Here is a 24,386-nt window from a genome sequence, read left to right as displayed (position 1 = left end):
GTTCAATTTCCAGCATCTCCATGGCAGTTCACAATCATATGTAACTTTAGTTTCAGGGATCTGATGTCCTCTTCTGACCTCTATAGGAACTCCATGTACCTGCTGCATAGACCAACATACCAGCAAAATACCCACAGACATAATAAATCAAATTTTCAGAACTATTTAAATAATAAAGTAAGGAGATGAAGAAACAATGCTCTCAAACCTAGGCTTGATATCCAGCACCTGCTTTTGACAATTCACAACCATCTGTGACTCCAGCTACAGGGATCCAACACTCTCTTCTGGCATATGTGCACACTCACAGACACACACATACTTTTTAAAGAAAAAGAAATCCTCAAGATGGAAAGTACAACTGACAGAAATTCATCAGAGAGTTATGTATAAACTTGTGGTATGAAAAGGTAATATTAGAAAATCTAGAGAAGATGGGCGTTGGTGGCACACGTCTTTTATCCCAGCACTCGAGAGGCAGAGGCAGGTGGATCTCTGTGAGTTTGAGGCCAGTCTAGTCTACAGAGCAAGTTCTAAGACAGGTTCCAAAGCTATAGGGAAAACCTGTGTCAAAAATCCAAAAACAAAAACTAAAGAAAACTGGGCATGATGGCTCATGCCCTTTAACCTCAGCACTCACAAGATAGACACAAGTAGATCTGAGTCTGAAGCCAGCCTGTTCTACATAGCAAGTTCCAGGATACCTAGAGCTATAGAGACCCTGACATTAAAGGGAAAAAAAAGGGGGGGGGGAATATGGGAGGCAGGGACTATAAAGGGCATTCTCAGGAAATTTTTTTAAGCTCTGTTCAGTCTGGAACACTGGACAACTACAAACACCTGCAACCCCAGCACTGTATATAAAGAGAAGTTCACTGGGGATTGTTTAGTGGCAACCTAGCTCTGAATTTCCTGAGAGACTTTGCCTCAAAGTAATAGTCAGTTACAAAGTTTGATATCAAATGTGACCTGTCAGCACACACATGTGCAGGGACACACACTACACACTAAAGTTGTTTTTAAGAAAATCTGCACTGGGCAGTGGTGGTGCATGCCTTTTATCCCAGTGCTCGGGAAGGCAGAAGCAAGAGGATCTCTCAGTTCAAGGCCAGCCGGGTCTACACAACAAGTCCAGGACAGGCTCCAAAGCTACACAGAGAAACAATGTCTCAAAAAAAAAAAAAAAAAAAAAAAAACCTTTAGAACAGACAATTACTAAATGCTAATTCATTCTCACTCCATGACCCCAACACAAACCAAAAAGCAACTGCCTAGTGAGATTTGTGTTCAAAGGTGAAATACTTGCCACAAAAGCATATGGACCTGACATCTGATAACCAGCACTCACATAAAAAACAGTATAGTGGCACAAATCTGTAAGCATAGTCCAGTGAGGGAAGCAGGAAGATCCCAAAGCCCACAGCTGGCTAGCCAGTCCAGTCAATTTGTTATATCTGGGTTCAATGAGAGACAATATCACCCAACATCAGCCTCTGAGCTACAAATACCCAGTTACCCTCAACACACACACACACACACACACACACACAAACATGCACAACCCATAGAGTGTTTGTAAAGATAACTACACAATAAATGCTAGTATAAACATCTTTTACAATCTGTTCTTCTGACTTACAGTTAATTGTGTAAAACCACATGTAATACTGGATATGGTAGCTCATGCCCATAGTCTAAGACCTGCTTCAACTATAGAATAAGACTTTATAAAAGAAACAAACTAGGGTGACCAAAACTGACAACTGGAGTCCAACCCTGAGATTGACACATGCACAGAGAGTAAATTTTTAGATGGGGCAGTGTTTGTACATAATATACAAACACTGTCCATACACTGAGTATTCTCTAGATGTGTGGCACCCAACAGTTAAAAGCTGTGCAGAGTGCCTCCACTGTACTGCTTAGAGAATAGCACATGTTCCATAGACATGGTTTTTCCTTTGGACACAGCAGGCTAGCCTAGTCTTAGTCAGTGTCCATTGCTATGAAGAGACACCACACTGAGGGCAATTCTCATAAAGGAAAACATTTGAGACTGGCTTAGTTTTAGAGGTTTAATCCATTGTCATGTCAAGAAGCATGGCTGCATGCAGGCAGACATGATGCTCAAGACACTGTTGAGAGTTCTGCATCTTGACCCTCAGGCAGCAGGCAGTGAGCTGTGTATCAGCATATAAGACCTCCAAGTCTGCCTCCACAGTGACACATGTCCTCCAACAAGGCCACACCTCCTAATCTATTCCAAGCATTCAAACACATGAGTCTATGGGAGCCATTCCAATTCAAAGTACCACACCCAGGTTCACCTCACACCTCACAAGCTCAAACCATTCTGTTAGCCTCCAAACACTTGGAAGAATAGGGTCAATGGCTGCTCCTGCCTTCATCCTTTTTGTTTTACAGGGATCTCACTACATAGTCCAAGGAAACTTCAAAGTCACTATGTAGCCCAAATAGTAGTTAAAGCCTTGAAGCTGGTGAACCTCCTGCTTCAGCCTCCCAAGTACTGGATTACAAAACTGCACAACCAGGTCCTGCCTGACCTCCAAGATTTCTGATCTGCAGAAGGCTGAGTACACTTTGGATTGTGAAAGTAAACAATATATTCTTTGTGAATTATGACAAGTACTAATTCAATTTTTCCTTACTGTAAAATAAACTACACCTGTCAAGAGACAGGGCTGGGGAAATGGCTCACTCAACAGAGCACTTGCAAGCAAAATACCCAAGTTTGGATTCCAGAATCCATGTAAAACACTGGGCATGATGCCTTGTATCTGAAATGACAGCAATGAAGAAATGCAAACTGGCGGCAGTCCTACATAGCTAATGATAGATCCTGTCTCTACACATGACTGGTGCCTGAGATGCAACACTCAACACTGTCCTGACCTCCACATGAGCCCATGCACACACGAATGCACATATGCACAGGAAGGAAGCAACATCTAATCAGAGCTTACAATTTACTTGAGTAGGTGAGTCACTTTGCTCTTCCCACCTTGGGTTGTTTTTTTTATTAATTATTATTATTATTATTATTATTATTATTATTATAATAAAAGAGTTATCCCATAACTAAACTTTATTAGACACTTCCTCTCCATGTGAAAGAGGTGTCATCACGTAGTGAGATTTTATAGGGGCAAATACACCAAGATTCTCTACACCTAGGGTATAAGAACTATTGGGGTCTCAGATCCAGTGTTGTCCCAACATGATGATGAAATTTTCACATACCACAATGCTCAATATGGCAGCCACTAGCCCTATGTGGCAATGAGTACTGAAACAGAGTTGGTATGACTTAGAAATTATAATGTGTACCCTTCCGTTAATCTCATGTTTCTTTTTAATGTATATGTCTGTGGACCACATATATTAGTCACAGTTATATAAGCTGACATGTGGGTGGTGGGTCAGAGGACAACTTTTGGGAGTCATTCCTTTTCTTTCACTTAGGTTTGTCTGTCATGTTTATATTCTTAAACAGTCAGCTTCATTTTAAACTCAACTAGCCCTGTGTGGGTAACAGGCACCATACCATACCATACCATACCATACCCCACCCCACCCCACCCCACCCCACCACACCACTTGGTTTTCCTTCAATTTCTCCAGATAGGAAGACCGGGGAAGGCATTTCTACCTCTCGTCTGTGTACCAAAAATGCTCTACACAATAACCTCAAGTCTGTCCACTATTTCATCCATTGGTAAGTGGCTTATATCTTATGAAAAAATTACTACCCTTCAAACACTACTTCCAGCAACGACAGAAGGAATTACAAATAAAGTAAAAGACTGACAAACCATTTATGACACTGCTACAGCCTGCTGAAGGGTATAGAAGGGTCTTTCAATTGTTCTATTTTTACATATGGTGGCATTTCCATCTTGAAAATTTAGGAACTAAATGTACTGGCATATGTCTTTGTGTCCCAGCACTTGGGAGGCAAAGGTAGGAGGACAGTCTGGAGCACAGTGAGTCTCAGGACAGTGAAAGTATAGAGTGAGAGCAACCCTGCCTTGAGGGTGGGGAGACTCACTGAGTTGAGTGTGGTGGCTCACACTTTAATCCTAGCACTTGGGAGATATAGGCAGGAGGATCTCCAAGTTTGAGCCCAGCCTGGTCTACATGGTGTGCCCCAGGACAGCCAGAGCTAACACAGTGAGACTCCATCTAAAAAGAAGTCATTCTTACCGGGTGTTGGTGGCGCATGCCTTTGATCCCAGCACTTGGGAGGCAGAAGCAGGGGGATCTCTGTGAGTTTGAGGCCAGCCTGATCTACAGAGGAGTTCCAGGACAACTCCAAACAATACCTGTCTCGAAAAAACAAAACAAAAAAATCATTCTGGCCCACCACAGGGCTAACAGATCACAAGATTTGTATGCCCACCCTCCTTCCTGCTACACTGGGGAACCTAGAAAGAGAAATAAAGTTTCATTCATCTTTTTTTTTTTTAAAGTCCTGGTCTAGCAGATACAAACCTTTACTATATGAGCAAGGTACAAAATGAACACATGCTTGGTGGTAGCATACAACTATAAACTAAACTGTGAATTCAAGCACAGCCTGGAAAAAATGACCACCCAAAAAATAATATATGTATATACATTCACACACACACACACACACACACACACACACACACACACACACTTAATGCATACCAGATAGTAACTTAAACGCTTTAAGAACATAGAGAGGAAAAGACTCAAATGCTAGTAAAGCAAATTACCCTGCATTCCTACCAAGAAAGAAGCCAGGCACTGAGTACCAATGGTGTGGTCTTAACAGATCATAAGTGAATATTGTGACCAGGCCTTTTTGTTTGTTTTTCGAGACAAGGTTTCTCTGTGTAACTTTGGAGCCTGTCCTGGAACTAGTTCTTGTAGACCCGGGATGGTCTCAAACTCAGAGATCTGCCTGCCTCTGCCTCCCAAATGCTGGGATTATTTCCCTGATTTTCTTCATCATGATTGTCACTGGTATACAGAAAGGCTACAGATTGTTAATTGTATATCCTACCACTTTAGATCTTTTACATATAGGAGCATATCTGTAAATGAGGGTATTTACTTTATATTTTTATATGTATTAGCATTTTGCTTGCATCTATGCCTGTGTGAGGGTGTCAGGTCCCCTAGAACTGTACTGTAGTCACAGACAGTTGTGAGCCATGTGGGTGCTGGGAACTGAAACCAAGTCCTCTGCAATCAGTGTTCCTATCAGCTGAACCATCTCTCCGCCCCATCTCCACCACCTTTCCTATTTCAAAAAAAAAAAAAAAAAAAAAGTGTATGGGTGTTTCATCTGCATTTATATCTGGCTACATTGTATGTGTATTACCCTAAGGCCAAAAGAGGGTATCAGATCCTCTGGAACTGGAGTTACAGGCAGATGTGAGCTACCATGTGGATTCTGGGAACCAAAGCTGGGTCCTCTAGAAGAGCAGCCAGTGCTCTTAACCGTCTCTCTAGGCCAAATATATTTAATTACATTTCTTTATTGGGGGAAATGTACATGGCACAGCATGTGCATGGAGGTCAGAAGTCAACTTGCAGGAATTGGTTCACTCCTACCACCATATGGTTTATAGAGATTCAATTCAGATGACCCAACTTAGAGGCAAGTGCCTACAACAGGCAACTTGCTGGCCCCTTCTTAGGGGGTTAAGGCAGGGCCCCAATATGTAGCCTAAAACATTCAGGTTAGGCAGTGGTGGCGCACATCTTTGATCCCAGCACTGAGAAGACAGAGACAGGCAAGATCTCTGTGAGTTTGAAGCTAGCCTGGTCTATAGAGCTAGTTCTAGGACTAGCTCCATAACTACTGAGAAGCCCTGTCTCAAAAAAATAAAATAAAAAAATAATTTAAAGAAAGAAAAAAAAAAAAACAAGAAAAAAAAAAAAAAAAAAAAAAAAAGGTCAGTAACAGAGCACTAGCTCCTCAACTGCCTTGGTATCACAGGTAGGGATTTTGAACTACTTTCTGTTGCCTATACTAGCATGGGAGCTCCAAGGAGAAATCTCATCTCATTTGACCACTACACGGTCCTCAAGCCTGCCTGGCAAACAGATATTACTTATTACTTGTGGGGGAAGGGGAGTTGTGGCGCCTTCAATACACTATCCCCATAGTGAAACCATTTTCATAGTCGATAACTAACCAGTTACAGAGCACACAAATTTAATGGAGCCATTTGTGTCCCTCCTCTAAATCTAGATTCCAACCAGGGATGATAAGGCTTAAAAAAATGGAGACCAGGTAAAGATAGATCACTGGCAGAGTACAGTCTTTGCACTGAGGTCCTGGGCTGAAAGGAAGGAGCTATTGCTTAAAAAAAAAAAAAAAAAAAAAAAAAAAAAATTAAAGTAGGCAGAAAAAATTCCTTCTAATATCAGCTATGCAGTCAAAGTTGGGAGACTGGGCAAACATCTTTGGCCTCAGTTTCTTCGACTGTAAATAGAACTGACTACTAAAAACCACCAGAACTACGCCTTTGATCCCAGCACACAGAAGACAGAGGCAGGCCAATCTCTGTGTATTCAAGGCCAACCTGGTCCACAGAAAATTCCAGGACAGCCAGGGCTACAGAGAAACCCTGTCTTAGAAAACCAACAAACAAAAAAACCAAACCACCAGAACCTCGTAGCTTCAAATCTGCATGCTTTTCTAAGTGGAGAGCCATGAAGGGAACTGACAAGAATGGAGAATTTACTGCCTCTATGTTTTGTGTGTGGTGCCAGGAATGGAAGCAGGGCCCTACCAGACTCAGAAACTGAGCCAATCACCTTCTCTGGGTCAGGAGATACAATGAAATAAACAGCTCCCTAACTCTGCCCGAGTTAAGAGGAGGTGAAACAAGTCTCTAGCTTCAACTAATACAACCAGAAAACAACTCACATTGATGCTGTAAACCTGGCTCAGACGAACACTGTCATACATGTAGTCCAACCACCTTCTAAATACTTAAACTTATACTGAAACATCAGGGATGCTCCAAATTTGGCAAAAGTTTCTTTCTATAGTGGGCAGTGGTTAACAATGAGATTCATTTACTGGTCAAAATGCTGAGAATAAGTGTTAGAGCTTGGTCCTAATAGCTGGGCCTTTGATCCCAGCACTCGGGAGGCAGAAGCAGGCAGATCTCTTGTGAGTTCAAGGCCAACCTGATCTATAGAGCTAGTTCCAGGACAAGCTCCATAGCATTATAGAGAAGTCCTGTCTCAAAAAAAAACAAAAAGCTTGGCCCTAAGCAGGGCACCTTATATCAACACACCTAGCTCCAGACTCGAGCAGTATCTTGAAATATCAAGAAATAGGGGACAGAAAGAACTTAAGAGCAAGGAATGGGGAGGACTTTTATGAAATACTATTTTCTGAAGATAACATGGTCATTGTACTCATGAGATCACTACAGCTACAATCATTTGCATAAGAACTATACAAGAGCAAACCAGTATTAGCCCAGATTTCAACAGAAACAATTGGATTCAGTGGGTTACAAAAGGAAAAAAAATAAGAAATGTAAGACCTTGTGATGGTGCATGCCTTTAATTCCAGCACAAGGGAAGCAGAGACACATCTCTGCCAGAGGCCACCCTGGTCTACATAGCAAATCTCAAATTAACCAGCGCTACATAGTGAGGAATATCCCTCTCCCCCTCCCAACCTTGAACAAAAGTGACTTCATAATCCAACGTCATGACCAGACATTTGAAAAATACTTCCTTGAAATATATTAAAAAGAATTTAGCCTTATGAGTCACCACTGTGAGCATGTTAATTTACTACACTGACTACACTGTGCTAGAAGGTAGTAATAACCCTGGAGCCAGAGGCCTAGGGTCATCAACTCAAGTCAAAACACCCAGCAGGGCATGCTTTCGGGGTCTTGTGATGAACTGTATGTAACTCTCCCGTCTCTCAACCTCGTGTCACACTGTTCTTCTTCACTGTTGTCAGTTACAGCTGCCTCTCAAAGTTTACTGGCGTCTCAAAAGCACATGCTATTTTGTTTTTCGATTAACTAAGTGGGAGGCTAGGGAACATGGTACTTGCCTGGTATGTACAAGACATTGGGTCCAGTAACCAGCACTGAAAAAAATTTTCCTTGGCTATGTACCAAGTTTAAGGCCAGCCTGAGCCATGGGAGACCTTGCCCTTAAAATAAAAAATGTAATGTTTAAATACATGTCACATTACACTTAGCAGAATTACGTAAATTAAGAACAATTAGGGAACAAGACTTATTTTAAGTAAGCCAAACTCAAGTTTATAAAAGAAATCCTGGGGGGGGGGGGAGGGTGGAGAAATGGCTCAAGAGTTAAGAACACTGCTACTCTTGCAGAGGACCTGGGTTCAAGTCCCAGCACCCACACAGTGGATTACAACCATCTCTAAATCCAGTCCCTAGCACTGCCTCTAGCACTGCACACATGCGGTGCACAGGCATGTGTGCAAGCAAAACACCCAGACAAGCAAAGTAAAATAAAACATATATGCCAGTCACACACAGGTATGCACACACTAAAAAAGAAAAGAAACCCTTAAGGGCAAAGACCGTCTACAACTATACTCTATAAAACACACAGCAAGATCTTGTTTGTGTTTTCACTTTTATCTATTGTCTGTGATTCTGGGGATTTAATCCAGAGCCTAACACAAGCTAGGCAAATACTGCACTGGGGAGCTGCGCCGATGGTCCACTACTGTCTTGTGTATATGTCTGCATTTACTTAAAGAGAGGGTGTCACCAAAAGCAACAAAGGCTGCTTTTGGCAAGTCACCTCATCTCTCAGCTGAAAGCGCTTTTTCTTTTGTGAGATTTTTCTTTTTTTTTTCATACTCTATCATCTCAAGAAAAAGGATTCTTTAAAAGATACAGACTACTCAAAAACTATTTATGGAGTGGAGAGATAGCTCAGCAGCTAAGAGCACCTACTGCTTCTCTTCTTGTTGTTCAGACAGGGTTTCTTTGTGCAGTCCTGGCTGTCCTGGAACTCACTCTGTAGACCAGGCTGGCCTTGAACTCACAAAGATCCAGCTGCCTCTCTCTGCCTTCTGCCTCCTGAGTGCTGAGATAAAAACATGTGCACCACGACTTCCCAGCCTAACTACTGCATTCTTGTTCTTGTACCCAAGTTCAGTTCCTAGAACCTATGTCGATCAGCTGTAACTTCAGCTCAGGGAATAGGACTCCCTCTTCTGGTCTCCGTAAGAACTACACTCACATGCACATCCCCCCCCCCCCAACATGGTTATCACTAAAAAATAAAAATAAGAGGCTAGAGAGACGACTCAGTGGTAAAAGCACCAGCTCTCTCTCAGAGAACTCAGGGTTCAGTTCCCAGCATCCACGTGTTGGCTCACAAACATCTGTAACTGCATTCTCAGAGCATCTGATGCCCTCTTATGACCCCCAAAGGCAGCAGGCATGCACATGGTGCACATAAATACATGTAGGTAAAACACTCATAAGCATAAAATAACCTAAAAATATTTTTTAAGTTAAAAAAAAAGCTGGGTGGTGGTGCTAGTGGTGGTGCACACCTTTGATCCCAGAACTCTGGAGGCAGAGTCAGAGGCAGGCAGATCTCGTTGTTCGAGGCAAGGCAAGAAGCCTGGTCTACAGAGAAACCCTGTCTTGAAAAACTTTAAAAAAAAAAATCCTGCCTGGTAGTGGTGACACATGCTTTTAATCCCAGCTCTTGGGAGGTGGATGCAGAAGCAGGTGAATCTCTGAGTTCAAGGCCAGCCAGGTCTACACATTGAGTTCCAGGACAGCCAAGACTATGCAAAGAACCGTTGCTTGGGGAGAGAGGAAATGTATGTACCACATCACTGTTCCTATCATATACAAATATGTAATGGTGGATATCTTTTAAAAAGGATCATTTCACTATTTGAGAGTTTTTACTCCCCCCATGAGATTTTTTTTTTAATTTATGGAGTCTCATCATGTAACTTTAGCTGGTCTAGAATTCAGACTGGCCTCAAACTAAGAGATATGCTTGTCTGTCTCTCAAGTGCTAGAATTAAAAGCATGCACAAACATGCCTGGCAATATTTTACTTTTCCAATAGTAATGTAAAACTTCTTCCCATTATAAAACAAAAAACAAACCCATCTGTGAGAAAGTACATAGACCTCTGCTTACTAATTTCACAAGTAAATCTGCTCTGCACTCCAGGACAGTTCTCATTTCTATCACAGACCACATTCTGTATATATCTCCCTATTATAAACCATATTTCACATCTCTGTTTTGTTAAACACTGAACAGACATGGCATACATACAAGTTAAAGATCCTAACTGTTTTAAACAGGAATTGAAATGTGCGCTTCAAAACAAATGCCCTTATGGAGAAGTGCATCGCATTCTATACAGATGTTCATCTTCAAAAGTTATGAGGAATTCTTTCTGGGTTTAAAAAAAAAAAAAAACTACTTTAAGAATGTTTAGGTGCAGCTGGGCGGTGGTGGTACACGCCTTTAATCCCAGCAACTGAAAGGCAGAGGCAGGCAGATCTCAGTGAATTTGAGGCCAAACTTTTAGGTGTGATAACACCTGCCTATAATTATAATCCCAGCAGTTGAGAAACTGAGACAGGATAATCAAAACTTCATGGCAAGCCTAGGAAAGGTAATGCCCTATACCTAAATATATAAATCACATTTTCCATCATAAGTGATAGTTTTAAAGTACAAATTGAAAACTGTCTAATCAGTTCTAGACTTAACTAAACCCCCAACTCCAAAGCTTCCTACCCAGCAATAGGCAGTTTCCTGAGACACATGTTCTGTGTCTGCCAACTAAGGAAGCAGACAGGTGGGTTAGCACTGTGCTTGCACTTAAGTGGCACAATCCTCAACAGGCAACTGTACCCATACAATGAAAGATGACCCCAACACACATTTCAAACACCCCTAGCACTTTATCATTACTCACTCACTCCGTTCCATTTTTTGGAGACATGGTCTAGCCATAGCTGGCTTGGAATCCACTGAACTTCATCCTTCCCTCAAACATTTCCAATTCAAAAACTCCAGCAGGAGCTTAGCCTAGCAAATTCCACTTACGTCTCCACTGAAGCTGTCACCATCACTTCAAATAACTGTAAAAATAGACTTTTGTACCCGATCTACACTATATAATACTAAAAGCAATTTCTACCTAGCCAAAATAGAACATTATAATTCAAGGAAAGTCTCTAAAGAGAATGTGCGCGCGCACGCATACAGTGCTATAGTGGAATGCAGTTCTAACACAGCTGAAGCGATTTAGGACAAAAAGAATGAGATGGCTCTTTTAAGTCTGCATTGTGTGGCTATTAAACAGGGTGGTGAAATCCCATCCCCTGTGTAAAATTGCAACTGTCTAATTAGAGTAACCAAAACACAAGCTCTCGTTCAGAACAAGAACACCAAGCCTGACCCCATCAAGGTCTCCTCTTCAGCACACGCAACTCAAAGCAGCTCCAGCATTACTTTCTCTTTCAAACACAGACAAGCAACCTCCAAGCAAATCATATAAAATATGTAAGCACAAAAAACAGCAAAAAGATGTCTTTCTTTTTTATTAGCAGATTTTAGCAGTTTATCTCCAATGACTATCAAAATAGCTATCAACACCCTTTCAAAGATGACAAAATGAGCCAGACATAACTTAGGAGTTGTAACTAACTTCACAATGAATGTTTGGAAGGACCTCACCCTCCACTGTTACCTTTTGAAGGAGGCTCCTCTAATCCACTTAAATTTGCATCCATTCCCTTCCTTTCTCAAACTCTCTATGCCCTTAATGTACTTCCTCTAATCCCCACCCTGTCTAATACTATCCACAGGTGAGTTGTTTAAGGCTGCCTCCCATCACAGTATGGTGTGGTGGCACACACCTGTAATTCCAACAAAGCAGAGCTGACACAGGACACTCTGGGCCACACAGGGAGCTACCTTCAAGGCTCAAAAAAGGAATGTGAGCTTTAGGAGAGCAATTACCTTTGTTTTAATCATGAGTACATCCCAAGAATGTAGCACTGCCTTACAGATGGCCAAGAATTTGTGCTGAATGCAGCCTTTTAGGCACTTGAAGAGATATGAACACAAATGGAAGCAAGATGAACAATTCCTAAGATGCAATTGATGCCTTAAGACAATGAAGCTACAGAAAACACAAAGTTCAAATATCAGAGAAAAGGTTCTTGTAAAAGTGAGGGAGGGGTCTACCTCCCAACACTCGGGAGGTAGAAGCAGGTGGATCTCTGTGAGTTCTAGATCAGCCTGGTCTACAGAATTCCAGGACAGGCTCCAAAGCAATAATACAGAGAAACCCTGTCTCGATAAACCAAAAAAAAAAAAAAAGAAAAAGAGAGAAAGAGAGAGGTCTGGTAATGGCATAATGAGTAAAGGCACTTGCCCCCACATCTGGCAGCCTGTCTTCTATCTCCCTGACCCACAGTGTGGGAAAAGAAACAATCCCTCAAGTTGTCCTGACTTCCAACCACACACTAAAATGTGCCAATACTCAGTCACTCTCTCTCTCATAAGATATAATTTTAAAAGTTTATAATGTGATCACACGTGCGCACACACACACCCTAAATTCCAAATGTACTTGTGAGGCTAAAGCAAGGTCAGCCTAGGCTACATTTTTACAAAAAGAGGGTATAGAAGCCTGCCTGCCATCGTGCCTATCAGTAACCCAGCACTGCTGCAACAGAGGCAGGAGGATGTACCCTGCAGGGTCAAGGCCAGCCTGGCCTAAGTAGCAAATTTCCAGACCAACACAGCAACAAAAACCATTCTTAGAAAAATAAAATTCCAAACTAAACCAGGCATGACAGTGCACACATTTAATTCCAGCACTCAGGAGGCAGAGACAGGCAGATCTCTGAGAGTAGAGGGCAGCCTGGTCTACAGAATAAGTTTCAGGACAGCCAGGTCTACATAATACAGATCCTGCCTGTTGAAAAAAAAAAAAAAAAAAAGCAAAGCTAAAACTTAAGTTTGAGAGTTTGCTTATTGCTTCACAGAAAAACAGGGTTCAGTTCATAGCACCCACATGGCAGCTCACAACTGCCTCTCAAGAGATCCATCCAGTGCCCTCTTCTGACTTCCTCAGGTTCCTGCACACATGTGGTACAAGTACACAGGATCATATTCATTCGTGTGTATACACACACACACACACACACACACACAGACACACAGACACACACATTTTTTTAAATTAAATTGAAAAAAATGTCTAGCTAACAAGTCAGCTGTGGCACATGCCTTTAAGCCCAAAGCTATTATATAGTGAGACCTAGTCTCAAACAAAAAAACAAGCATCAAACAAACAAGGTCAGCCTGATCTCCAAAGATGCTGCTCCACAAACCCCTAACCCCAATAAAGAGGAAGGAAAGGTACCTGAATTAACCAATGCTGATTCCCAGTAGAGTCACTAAATACTAGCAGACAATGTAGTTAAATTGGTAAAATACTTGCCTAAGATGCAGATAAACCCTGAATCACCATCCCCAACACTATACTGTATAAACTGGGTGCACACCTACAATTCCAACACTTGGAAAAAGGCAGCAGGGCCAAAAGTTCAAGGTCATCCTCACCAGTAATTCAAGGCCAACCCACAAAAAACCTCATCTCAAAAAAAAAAAAAAAAAAAAAAAAGGAAAAAAAAAAAGGCTAACTACACAAATGGCTCAGCAGTTAAGAGCACCGCCTGCACTTGCAGAGATCTGGGTTCAGTTCTCAGCACCCACATGGTAGCTCACAACCACTCATAACTACAGTTCCAGGGAATCTGACCTTCCTTTTCTGATCTCTACAGACACCAAGCAGACATGTGGTATACAAATACAAATGCATACACTTCTTGTTTTGTTTTTTTCGAGACAGGGTTTCTCTGTGTAGCCTTTGCTGTCCTGGAACTCACTCTGTAGACCAGGCTGTCCTTGAACATAGAGATCCACCTTCCTCTGCCTCCTGAGTAAAGGTGTGCTCCGACTAAAGATGTGCACTACCTCTGCAGGGCAAATGTGTAGCCCAGGCTGTCCTAGAACTCATGATCCTCCTGCCTCTACCTTCTTTAGCAAATCCTACTCCCATTCATCATCACAACTGGAACTTTTTTCCCCCAAAAAAAATGATCATAAACTGGCCAGACAGTGGTGGCACACACCTTGAGTCCCAGCACTTAGGAGGCTGAGGCAGGTCAATCTGAGTTCAAGGTTAGGCTCCAAAGCTACACAAAGAAACACTGTATCGGAGGAAAAAGAAAGATCATAAACTAACAGCTAGTAACAAGAAGAGGATTAACAGTAAAGAAAGAAAAAGCCCAAAAGTTTTAAAACAATTCCTTCACCAGTCGTGGATCTGCATCTATAGTGTATGGTACAGGGTCTAAAACATCTTCACATAGAGTCCAGTAAAAGCTCAAATAAAACTGAAACACAAGGGCTGACGTGGTTAACAGCACTTGCTGCTCTTGTAAGTCTACCCCCTATGTAGACCAAGCTGGCCTCAAACTCAAAAGATCCACTTGTCCTAGTATCACTAAAAGGCACCAATCCCTGGCATTTGTTGTTCTTGCAGAGTTCTGCTCCTAGCATCTACATGGTGGCTAACAACTATCCCTACCTCCAGCTCCAGTGGACCCAGAGTCCTCTTCTGGCCTCTGGGAATCAGATAAGCATGCTGGGCACTTACAAGCATGCACACAAAACACTCCTACACACAAAAATAATCTTTTAAAAACTCAAAAAGAAATAACTAAGAGGGGCTGGATCAGTGGCTTGGGGATTAAGAGCACTGTTTGCTCCTGTGGAAGATGAAGGTTGGTTCCCAGCACACACAAGGTGGCTCCCAGCTATTCTAATTTCAGTTTCAGGGAATACAGGGCCCTCTTCTGGTCTCAGAGGGCACTGACTGGGTATGCATACCATGTACTTAACATACAAGCAGGCAAAACATACATATACAAAATTTAAAGAGAGCTGGAGACAGACAGCTCAGTGGTTAAGAGCACTAACTGTTCTTCCAGAGGACCTGGGTTCAACTCCCAGCACCCACATGGCAAACAACTGTAACTCCAGGATCTAACACCCTCATACAGACAAACATGCAGGCAAAACACCAATGCACATAAAATGAAAATAATTTTTTAAAAATCTTCAGAATATAGAGGCAACTAGGAAACATATGCAGGAAAGCACCAGCTTAAGTATGACCCTGACATGGGTGCAATGTTCCCTGACTCCAAGAGGTATGACAACTACAAAGAAACCAGTGCACTATAGAGCTGCCTCCTTGGCTCTAGAACCCACTAAGCCTTCTGAGAAATAACACAGCACAGTCTGTGAGAGCCGTAAAACCTTAAGAGTCCTTGACCTAGTGAAACCACTTCTGGGCACTTTCTCTAGGGAAAAATTAAACTGAAACAAAAAGAGTCTAGTCTGAAGATGTTCACTGTCCCACCTCTACAACAACAGAATCATGAAGACCAAACTCCCAACAGTTAGGCAGAACTTAGCTTAGTAGGTAAGCTACTGTTCAAGAACTAAAAACATGACCAGGTGAAGACTGATCACAAATGAGCACAACCTCACAAGGAAAAGGTCAAAGTCTAGAATAAGAAGAGGGTTCAGATGCAATTGTGTGGTAAGGTTTTAAGAAAGTGATCACACAGTTCTTTACTAAGGAAGATAGACAGCTCTAAGCACTGTCAGGAAAAAGTTGTTAAAAAATTCTTTACACACAAAAGCCAAGTCCTATCCAGGCTGGCTGAGTAGCAAAATCCTTGTCTAGCAAAAGCAGGGCCTGTATTAGAGTTCCAGGCAGGAGGAGGGGCCAGAAATAAAATGGTGCTCAACAGTAGTACACTTCTAGTGGACATTTTGCTATCACAAATGTAACATCAAAGCCACTTTCTCTTTTTAATTCTTTTTTAAGTGTATTTGTTGTGGGGGAGGAGGGACATGACCCTGGCAGGTGTGTGGAGGTCAGAGGACAGCTTGCATGAGTCAGTTGCTTGCTTACTGCTATGGTGATGGTGGTGGTGCTGGGAATCCTAGTTGACAGGCCTAGAAGCACCTTTATCCACTGAGCCATCTCAATGGCCACCAAAACTACATCTCTTTTCCTCAACCATGTTGCCAGTCTTACTTTAAGTGACACACACAAACTCAAACAAAACTGTAGCTGTAATGGATTTACAAAGAAACCAGAGAAGACTAAGAACATAAAGCAATTCTATCAGTGTTGACATTAACTAAGGCTCTGTACAGGACAAAATTACATATTGAGTCCAGTACTGGATGAAAAACTGTCAAAAGAGTAAATGCTAAAATGTATGCTTCAAGTAAAGAACTTAAAGCAAGGAAAATGCTAACTGCCTTTAACTTTTGAGGAGCTCAGGAGCAGGAGTAGAGATACTCATGTCTTGCTCATGTGGGATGCTCACCATCTCCCTGTAGAGCAATTCCACTACCATCTAATCTTTACTGAAGAGATAGTGAAGATTAGAAACTTTAGTTTTAATTTGTATCTGCACAAGATAAATACATCTGCCACTTTCTGATAACTAAAGAGAAAACATGGAAAAGCAAAGAAAACAGGACACATCCTTAAAGTTAAATTTAAATACGTTTCGGTTTTTGCTAAAAGTCAAGGACAAAAAAAGAAACTTAAGTTTTATAGAAACCCTAACTTTGCCGAGCTTCGGGGGGGGGGGGGTTAATTGGAACTAGGCAGGCTAAGCAGGGCTTGAATGTCTCACGCTAGCGAAAATTGGGAGTGTGGGGGAATAAAGTAAAAAACAGACTGTTCCCAGCAGAATCCCTTAAAAATCTGCTCTGATTCTTCAACCCCACGGGTTAACTTCTGCTGTAAAGAACACTCTGGAAATGGACGGCTGGAAAATGCGGCTAAAAGAAAACTCGGTTCATGAAAAATCCCCTAGCCCACCTAAGTCCTGGGTGTCTATTTGAGGAGGAGGCCGGTCAATGCCCTGCCAACCAGGCCTAGGCGAGAGGGAGGCACATTAGTGCCTGTAACACGATGGACTCCGGAGCACAGGGGAAATGGACTTGCATGCCCTTGGTAAGCTCTGGCGGCTCTTCCCAAGTTAAGGACACCGGCCACAATGGAATGGAGTCTATTGGCATTTGCCTCCCCGTCTTAACACTAAGCATTTTCTTAGTTCGTGAAATACGAACTGACAACCACCCCCACCCCTCCCCACCCCCGCGAGCACACACCCTCCGGAGTCAAGCCCAGTCACACAGGACAGCACCGGGCCTCCAGCTCCTACCAACAGAACCGGGCCCAGGGGAGAAGAGAGGAAAGGAGAGGGGCGCGAGGACCCAAGCCAACATCCGCGTTGTGGCCATCAGGACCCGCACCAACAACTCCTCTATTGCTGTTCCTCATCCCTAGAAATTTCAGGAACTGGGACCGGGGCTGCGCTGCGTGTCCGATGCCCGCCACCAACCCACCTCGCGAGTCCGGCCCTCGCCCACCTCTATTCAAAGGCGCCTTCTGCTCGGCATGCGAGGAACAGCAATGCGGATCGGCCACCACCCGCGCGCAGGGGACCTTGCGGGGAAGGAGGGAGGCCGGCCCGAAGGGAGCCGGGCACTCCCACCCCTTCCCCAGCTGGGGGAGGGCAGCCCGCTGCGGGAAACCCGCCGCCCCAGATCTAAAGGGGGATGGGTGCGGGAGGCCGCTAGTCACCCACCTCGCCTCGGATGACCACCTTCCCAGGGTCTGCAGGGCGGGAGATACACAGGACAACCGGCTGACCCTACCTGGGGCGGCTGGGCCTCAACTTCCCCCTCCTCCGCCCGACTCCCCCACCCGGCAAAGAGGCTCGTTTCAGGAGAGGGACCCCTGCGAGCTGCACCCAGGCCCAGCCGCCCTTCCATCACTGGTAGGGGCCGCTGCAAGGGGGTGGGGCGGGGATCCCAATCGGCCCTCGCACACACACACGAGGGGCAGGGGGCAGCCCCGGCCGTCCATCTTGGCCGTCTGGGGGAGGGGACGCAATGGTGCGGGAGGCTGGACACGGCCCGAGAAGCCTCCCGCGCCTCCCGCCCCTCCGCGGGCCCCCAGCCCACCGCGATGCTGGCCGGTCACGGGGCGAGGCGGGGGAGGGGACGAGCGGCGCGGGATCGGCCCAGCGGGCGCGGAGGGGGCTGGGGAGCCGACACCCACCTGCCCAGGCCGGGGCGCCCGCCGCCCGTGGCCGCCGAGGAAGACACCACCGGCGCGGCCGGGGCCGGCACCGCGGAAGACGAGGACGACGCGGCCGAGGCCGGCGTGGCGCCGGGCGACGAGAGGAGGCCGCCGCCGGGCTTGCGGCCACTGGCGGGCGCGGGCGGCTGCGGCTGCGGCTGCGGCTTCAGCGACATGGTGAGCGGCCCATACACCGGCTCGCACGCCGGGCGGGGACAGCCGGGAGCCGGGCGCGCTAAGGAGACGCCGGAGCGCGGCGGGGACGCGCGGACGCCAAGCGGGCAGGCGCGGGCTGGCGCGGTCGCGGGAGCCAGGGGCAGCAGGACGACGACGAAGGGGCGGGGAGGCCCGCAGACACCGAACAGCCGCTGGGAGCCGGGCCGGGACGCGCCGTTGCCGTTGCTACCAAAACAGTCTGAGGCGCAGGGCGGCGAGCGCGGCCCGCGGGGAGGGGCGCCGGGGCCGCGCGGGGGAGGGCCGGCGGAGGGATACGTCGCCGCGCCGCCCCGCCCGCCGCGCCGCGCCGTCCGCGGGAGCGAGCGCCGCGCGGCCCAGCCCGACGGGCGGCGGCGCGGCTCCGGGCCCGCCGCGGGCCGCTGAGCGGAAGCGATCGACGGGCGCATGAGAACCCGGCCTGCGGACGCGCACGGGGCGACGAGGCCGGGAGAGCGCGGAGATGCGGACCGGGACTGGGGAGTGGGAGGCGGGGGGGACTCTTTACCGGAAGTCGGAAGGGTCAGGCGGAAGTCGAGCGTGAGTCGGCTTGGGGGCCGATCCGGACACGTGAGGAGCGGGCCCATCGCTGGGCCGCGTTCTCCTCGGGGGTCGGGCGAGGGCCGCGGGGGATCCGCCCTCGCCGAGGCGGGTCTGGCCTTCGGGGCGGGAGTGCTGGTCTTCGCCCGCGGGCCCTGTCGCGGATGGCGCCCGGAGCTGCTCTGGTATCCTAAGCCCTCCTGGAGGTCCTTGGTCCCCCCCTCCAGATAGAGCATAGAGGATGGCCCGCAGGCGCCCTCGGGGCGGAGACCGCAGTTTCCTCCGTAAACCCCGGGCCTGGCATGGGGTAGGCCCCCAGGTGCCACTGCCTGCTTGGTTTCCCTGCCAGCATGGGAAGCTTGCCACCACGGAAGCCACCGCCAGCTGCTTCACTTTGCCCCACTTTAGCCACCCCGGCGAACTGTTGGGTTTCTGACCTTCATTTGAACCCGTTCTCCCTCACCCGAACTTCTTTTTCCTCCTTTGGGAGAGGAAATGGATGTGACTGGTAGAGCTGGATAATGGGGTCTTGCCATGGATAATGGGGTCTCCATCAGTGGAGACAAACCAGAACTCACAAAAATGTGAACTTCAGACCTTGACCCCTTTAGAAGTTTTACTTTAACTTGGGGAGGCCGCCAAACACTGTAGTCAGTTTTTTAACGTGTTGTAATTAAATCAGAAGCAAGTAGGTAACTTTTTTTTTTTTTTTTTTGGTTTGAGTTGAGGTTTTTTGTTTGTTTTCTTTTAAATGGGATTGCTTAAGGAAATAATAGGCCGGAGAACAGCAAAATTACCCCCTTATTCTACTAAAATAATCACATGAATTAAAGTCAGGCATGGTGTTCGTACCTGGGAAAGTGGAGGCAGGATCAGAAGTTCAAGGTCATCTTCACCTGTGCAAGGAAATTCTAGGTGAGGCTAAGCTAGAGGGACCCAGTCTTTCAAGGGGACAATTAAGTAAGTAGTAACCCCTGGTTATGGCATGCTCCTTTAATCCCAGGACTCAAGGCAACTGGATCGTTCAATTGGAGACTACCTTGGTATACGAAGATTAAAAAGTAACTAGAAAAATAGGGCTGGTAGTCAGGCTGATACTCAGCAGGTAAAGTTACTAGCCACTAAGCCAGAGCACCAATGTTTGATTCCTGAGGCTGACATAGTTGGAGAAGGAAACTTGACTCCTCAGAGTTGTCCTCAGATCTTCACACTTGGGTTGTACCGTATGGTATGTGTGAACACACATATATAAACAATAAATAGAACTTAAAAAAGAAGGAAAATAGGTCTGGGATGTCACTCAGTTGTAGAGTGGGAGCCTGATCAAGCTTAAGGCATTGTACCGGAGCTCCACAACCCCTGATCCATTCACAAATACAAAAAATAAACTTGGAACATATTTAAGAGTTGCTAGTAGTCCAGCTGAAAGTAATTTAACCTCATCGGTAGTGTCGTACACCTTTAATCCCAGCACATGGGAGGCAGAGGCTGGTGGATCTCTTTTTGAGTTCCAGGCCAGCCTGGTCTACAGAATATGTTCCAGGGCAGCCAGGACACTGTTATGCAGAAAAAAAACATCTTTGAAACACCACAAAGAAATTAAATTAACCTCCTAGATAGCCCAAGGGAAAATTGTCTTATTTGACAAACACTTGGAAAAAATTGAGTCATTTTTATTTCCCAAGGACACTGACAAAGGGAAAATTACTCTTCCTAACTATCAGACCTTTAAAAAATTAACCTGAGGCAGGGCAGTGATGCACATGCCTTTAATCCCAGCATTTGGGAGGCAGAGGCAGGCAAAGGTCAGCCTGGTCTACAAAGTGAGTTCCAGGACAACCAGGGCGGCTACAAAAAGAAACCTCGAAAAAAGCAAGCAAGAAAAAACAGAACAAAAGAAAAACAAAAAACAAAAAAAAAAAAAACCTTTAACCTGAAGAAGCCTGACATGGATGCAAAGCCTTGAGTCTCAACACTTAGGAGACAGAGTTCACAATCTATTCAGTTCAAGGCCAACCTTAGCTAAGTAGTGCATTCTATCAGCAATGCAAGACTGTTTGCAAAAAGCAAAAAAAAGTAAAAAAAAAAAAAAAAAAAAAATAAATAAAAAAAATTGGCCAGGGGGTAGTGGCTCATGCCTTTAATTCCAACACTTTGGAGGTATAGAGGCAGGTGGATCTGTGAGATTCAGGCTAACCCGGTCCACAAAGCAAGTTCCAGGACAGCTGGGACTGTTTGACTATTTCACAGAGAAACCCTGTCTCGAAAGAACAAAACAAAAGAAAGCGATAAATCTAGAATATAAAACAGTACTTGATACCTAAATTGAAAATGGATTAGTAAAAGATAAACAAATATTAGTACTTTAAAGATTTTTAAATATTTTTATTTTACATGCATTGGTGTTTAGCCCACACATATGCCAGTTTGAGGGAGTCAGATTCCTTGGAACTGGAGTTACAGCTGCCATGTGGGTGCTGGAAATTGAACCCAGTGCTGTGGAAGAACAGCCAATACTCTTAACTGCCCAGCCATCTCTCCAGCCTTGTTAAAGTTTTTGTTTGTTTTGTTTTTAGTGAATCAGTTAACTCTGTGTTGTCTGCATCTGTTTGTGTTAACATAGATGTGCCTAGCATCTGCAAAGAGCTTCTGGGGCATCAGATCCCCAGAACTGGAATTGATGGTTGTGAGCCACCATGTGAGTGCCTGGCATTGAACCTGGGTCCTCTAGAAAAACAAGTAGTGCTCTAAGGGCTGGGTGGGCTTTCCAAATCCTTAATTAACCTGAAGGAAATCAGAACTGAATAAACAAATGACTAAGAAAAAAAAATGCCATACAAACAGAATCACCCATTCTCTGATGTAATGATTTAACAGCCAGACCTGGAACCAAGTTCTCAGAATTCAGTGGTAAGGCCAAATCCCAAACACACTTTGAAGGAAAAAGAATCTGAAGAAGAGTGCCTGAACTTTTGGTAGCTACATATGACTTCATTCATGCTAAGTAAATGGGCTCTCAATCACACTTATGTATTGACATATTTTGTGTATATGTATGCGTGTGGGATCAAACAGTCCAGCAGGCTCAGCGGCAAGCATCTTTCCCCTCCAGTCCATCCGGCTGACCCTGCTTTTAGGTGTTTCTATCTGAGGTAGGGTCTCACTCGGTAGCCCTGGCTGTGCCAGAACTTGCAGAGATCCCTTGCCTCCACTCCCAAGTTCTGAGGTCAGTGTACCATTTATTTTGCCTGGTGTACAGTTGCCTTTTCTCTGTAGGAAGAAACCTGACAATAACTAAGAGAGAGGCATTGCTATGGAGCTACACTTGGAGTCTGAGATTCTGAAAGTATCTGACATTGAGAGGCTTTAGCCTGAAACCCTGAGGGTGAGCTCAGGGTGTGGTTTAGTCCAGAAGGTTTGCTTAGCATTTGTGAGGCCTGGGGTTCAATCTCCAGCACTGAAAAAGTAATGAAAAGTGTTAGGATAACGCACATTCAGACCAGTGATCTGGGAGGCAGCTTCCGCAGTGGCTCAGAATGCCCTTTGTCCTAGTGTTCTAACCCTGTGAAAACCTGTCCTCTGGAATATGAGCTATGCCTCGTGACTCCCTCCTAAGTAAAAACTGGAGGGAGAAATTAAGGCATTTCACTTCAAAGATTAGGTCACAAAAAGACCTTGACTTCAGCCAGGTTGAGCACCTAGAAAGACCTGGCTAAAAAAAAAAAAAAAAAACAGTAGGCCTTTGACCCCAGCACTCCAGAGGCAGAGGCAGGCCTAGCATACATAGCAGGGTCAAGCCACTAACTTGGGTTTCTTGGGACCGAGGGCAAAATATGTGAATGAAAAAGATGTAGCCAAACCTTCAGAAGAACAAAGGGAGTTGGATGAAATCACAGTGAAGAGGCAGAAAAAAAGGCAAACAGGAAGAGGAGAGACCTAGGGAGGAGAAGACAATCCTACACGTTCAAGAAATGTTCGACTATGAAGGCAGATCCTACCTTCACATACCTCAGGATGTTGGTGTTAATCTACAGTCGTCCCTGCCACCTGAAAAACGTTATCTTCCCAAAAAACAAATTCATGTGTGGTCTGGACACACAAAAGGAGTCACTGATCAGGCTGTTTCTTATATCTGGACATTTGTTGCTATCTTGTTCCATGAACTGTAAAATTAAGCAATGGAAAGTTTATGGAGACCAGCACTGTCTGAGAGCATTTATTCGTCACGGTAAAGTTGTGAGGGACATCTGCAGGAACACAGTTCCTCAGGGCAGCCTGTGACAGGTACCTGAAGCTCTGGAACACACAGACAGGAAAGTGTATATCAAGACTCACAAACCAAAAAGTACCCTATTGTGTCAAGTTCAATCCCGACGAAGACAAGCAAAATCTCTTTGTGTCTGGGATGTCTCACAAAAAGACCACGCAGTAGGACATTTGAAGTTGAGAGAGTGTTCAGGCATATGATCAGCATTTGGAAACTGTCAACACTGTTGTCTTTGTGGATGAGAATCAGAGGTTTGTGAGTACATCTGAGGGTAAGAGGCTGAGAGTTTGGGACTGGGCTATCCCTGTGGCTCTGAAGTCCATAGCAGAACCCAGTATGCACTCAAGGTCTGCAAGGACCTTGTCTCCAAATGGGAAATGGCTAGTGTGCCGGTCTTAATTTTTGGAGCACGGAACAGATTCGGATTAAATAAGAAGAAAAATTTAGCATGCTACACTTGTCAGGTAGACTTCTCGCCAGACATGAGCTACGTGATTTCAGGAGATAGAAATGGGAAATCAAACATTTGGGACTGGGAGACCACAAAACTCCACAGTCGGTTTCCAGCCCATGATGAAATGTGCATAGGTGCAGTGCACGTGAAGCATCCAAGGTGGCCACATGTGGTTGGGGTGGCCTCACAGCCTTTCACAATCCAGGATCATGTTTGATCCAGTATCATATTTAACTATTTAATTATTAAAATGTGTTGGATGACAATTTGATTTATAGATATCTTCATATATGGCCTTATGAAGTATGAAGTTGACACATGGTTTTTGGCTGCTCTGATTCTCTGATCTCTCAGCATTTATCCTGATATCTGGCTTCAGGCTTTTTTTTTTTTTTTTTTTTTTTTTAGACCAATTAAAGTTCGACTGATAGGTTGGTTAGGGTTTTGTTTTTATTTTCGTTTTTCATTTTTGTTTTTTCCAAGACAGGATTTCTCTGTGTAGCTCTGGCTGTCCTGGAACTCACTCTGTAGACCAGGCTGACCTTGAACTCACAGAGATCTCTCTGCCTCTGCCTCCCAAGTACTGGGACCAAAGGCGTGTGCCACCACACTCAGCTAAAAGTGTTGTTTGCTTGTTTGTTTGTT

At 45.0% G+C, this 24,386-nt stretch overlaps 1 protein-coding gene and 1 pseudogene across 1 annotated transcript in view; one reads left to right on the top strand and one right to left on the bottom strand.

Moving 5' to 3' along the window:
- Atxn2 (ataxin 2) overlaps window positions 1-18,890 on the bottom strand; it is an 82,402-nt gene extending 63,512 nt beyond the window's left edge. Inside the window, exon 1 of the mRNA XM_051176591.1 lies at window positions 18,247-18,890. Coding sequence (XP_051032548.1) covers window positions 18,247-18,890 — 644 coding nt within the window. The remainder of the gene's footprint in view (window positions 1-18,246) is intronic.
- Window positions 18,891-19,261: 371 nt separating this feature from the next.
- LOC127215902 (pre-mRNA-processing factor 17-like) lies at window positions 19,262-23,975 on the top strand (annotated as a pseudogene).
- Window positions 23,976-24,386: the final 411 nt, after the last annotated feature.

This window comes from Phodopus roborovskii, unplaced genomic scaffold (assembly GCF_943737965.1).
Source record: "Phodopus roborovskii unplaced genomic scaffold, PHOROB, whole genome shotgun sequence".
NCBI lineage: Eukaryota > Metazoa > Chordata > Mammalia > Rodentia > Cricetidae > Phodopus > Phodopus roborovskii.
Note: the sequence above shows the minus strand (reverse complement) of the source record. Positions and strands in the feature narration are given on the sequence as shown.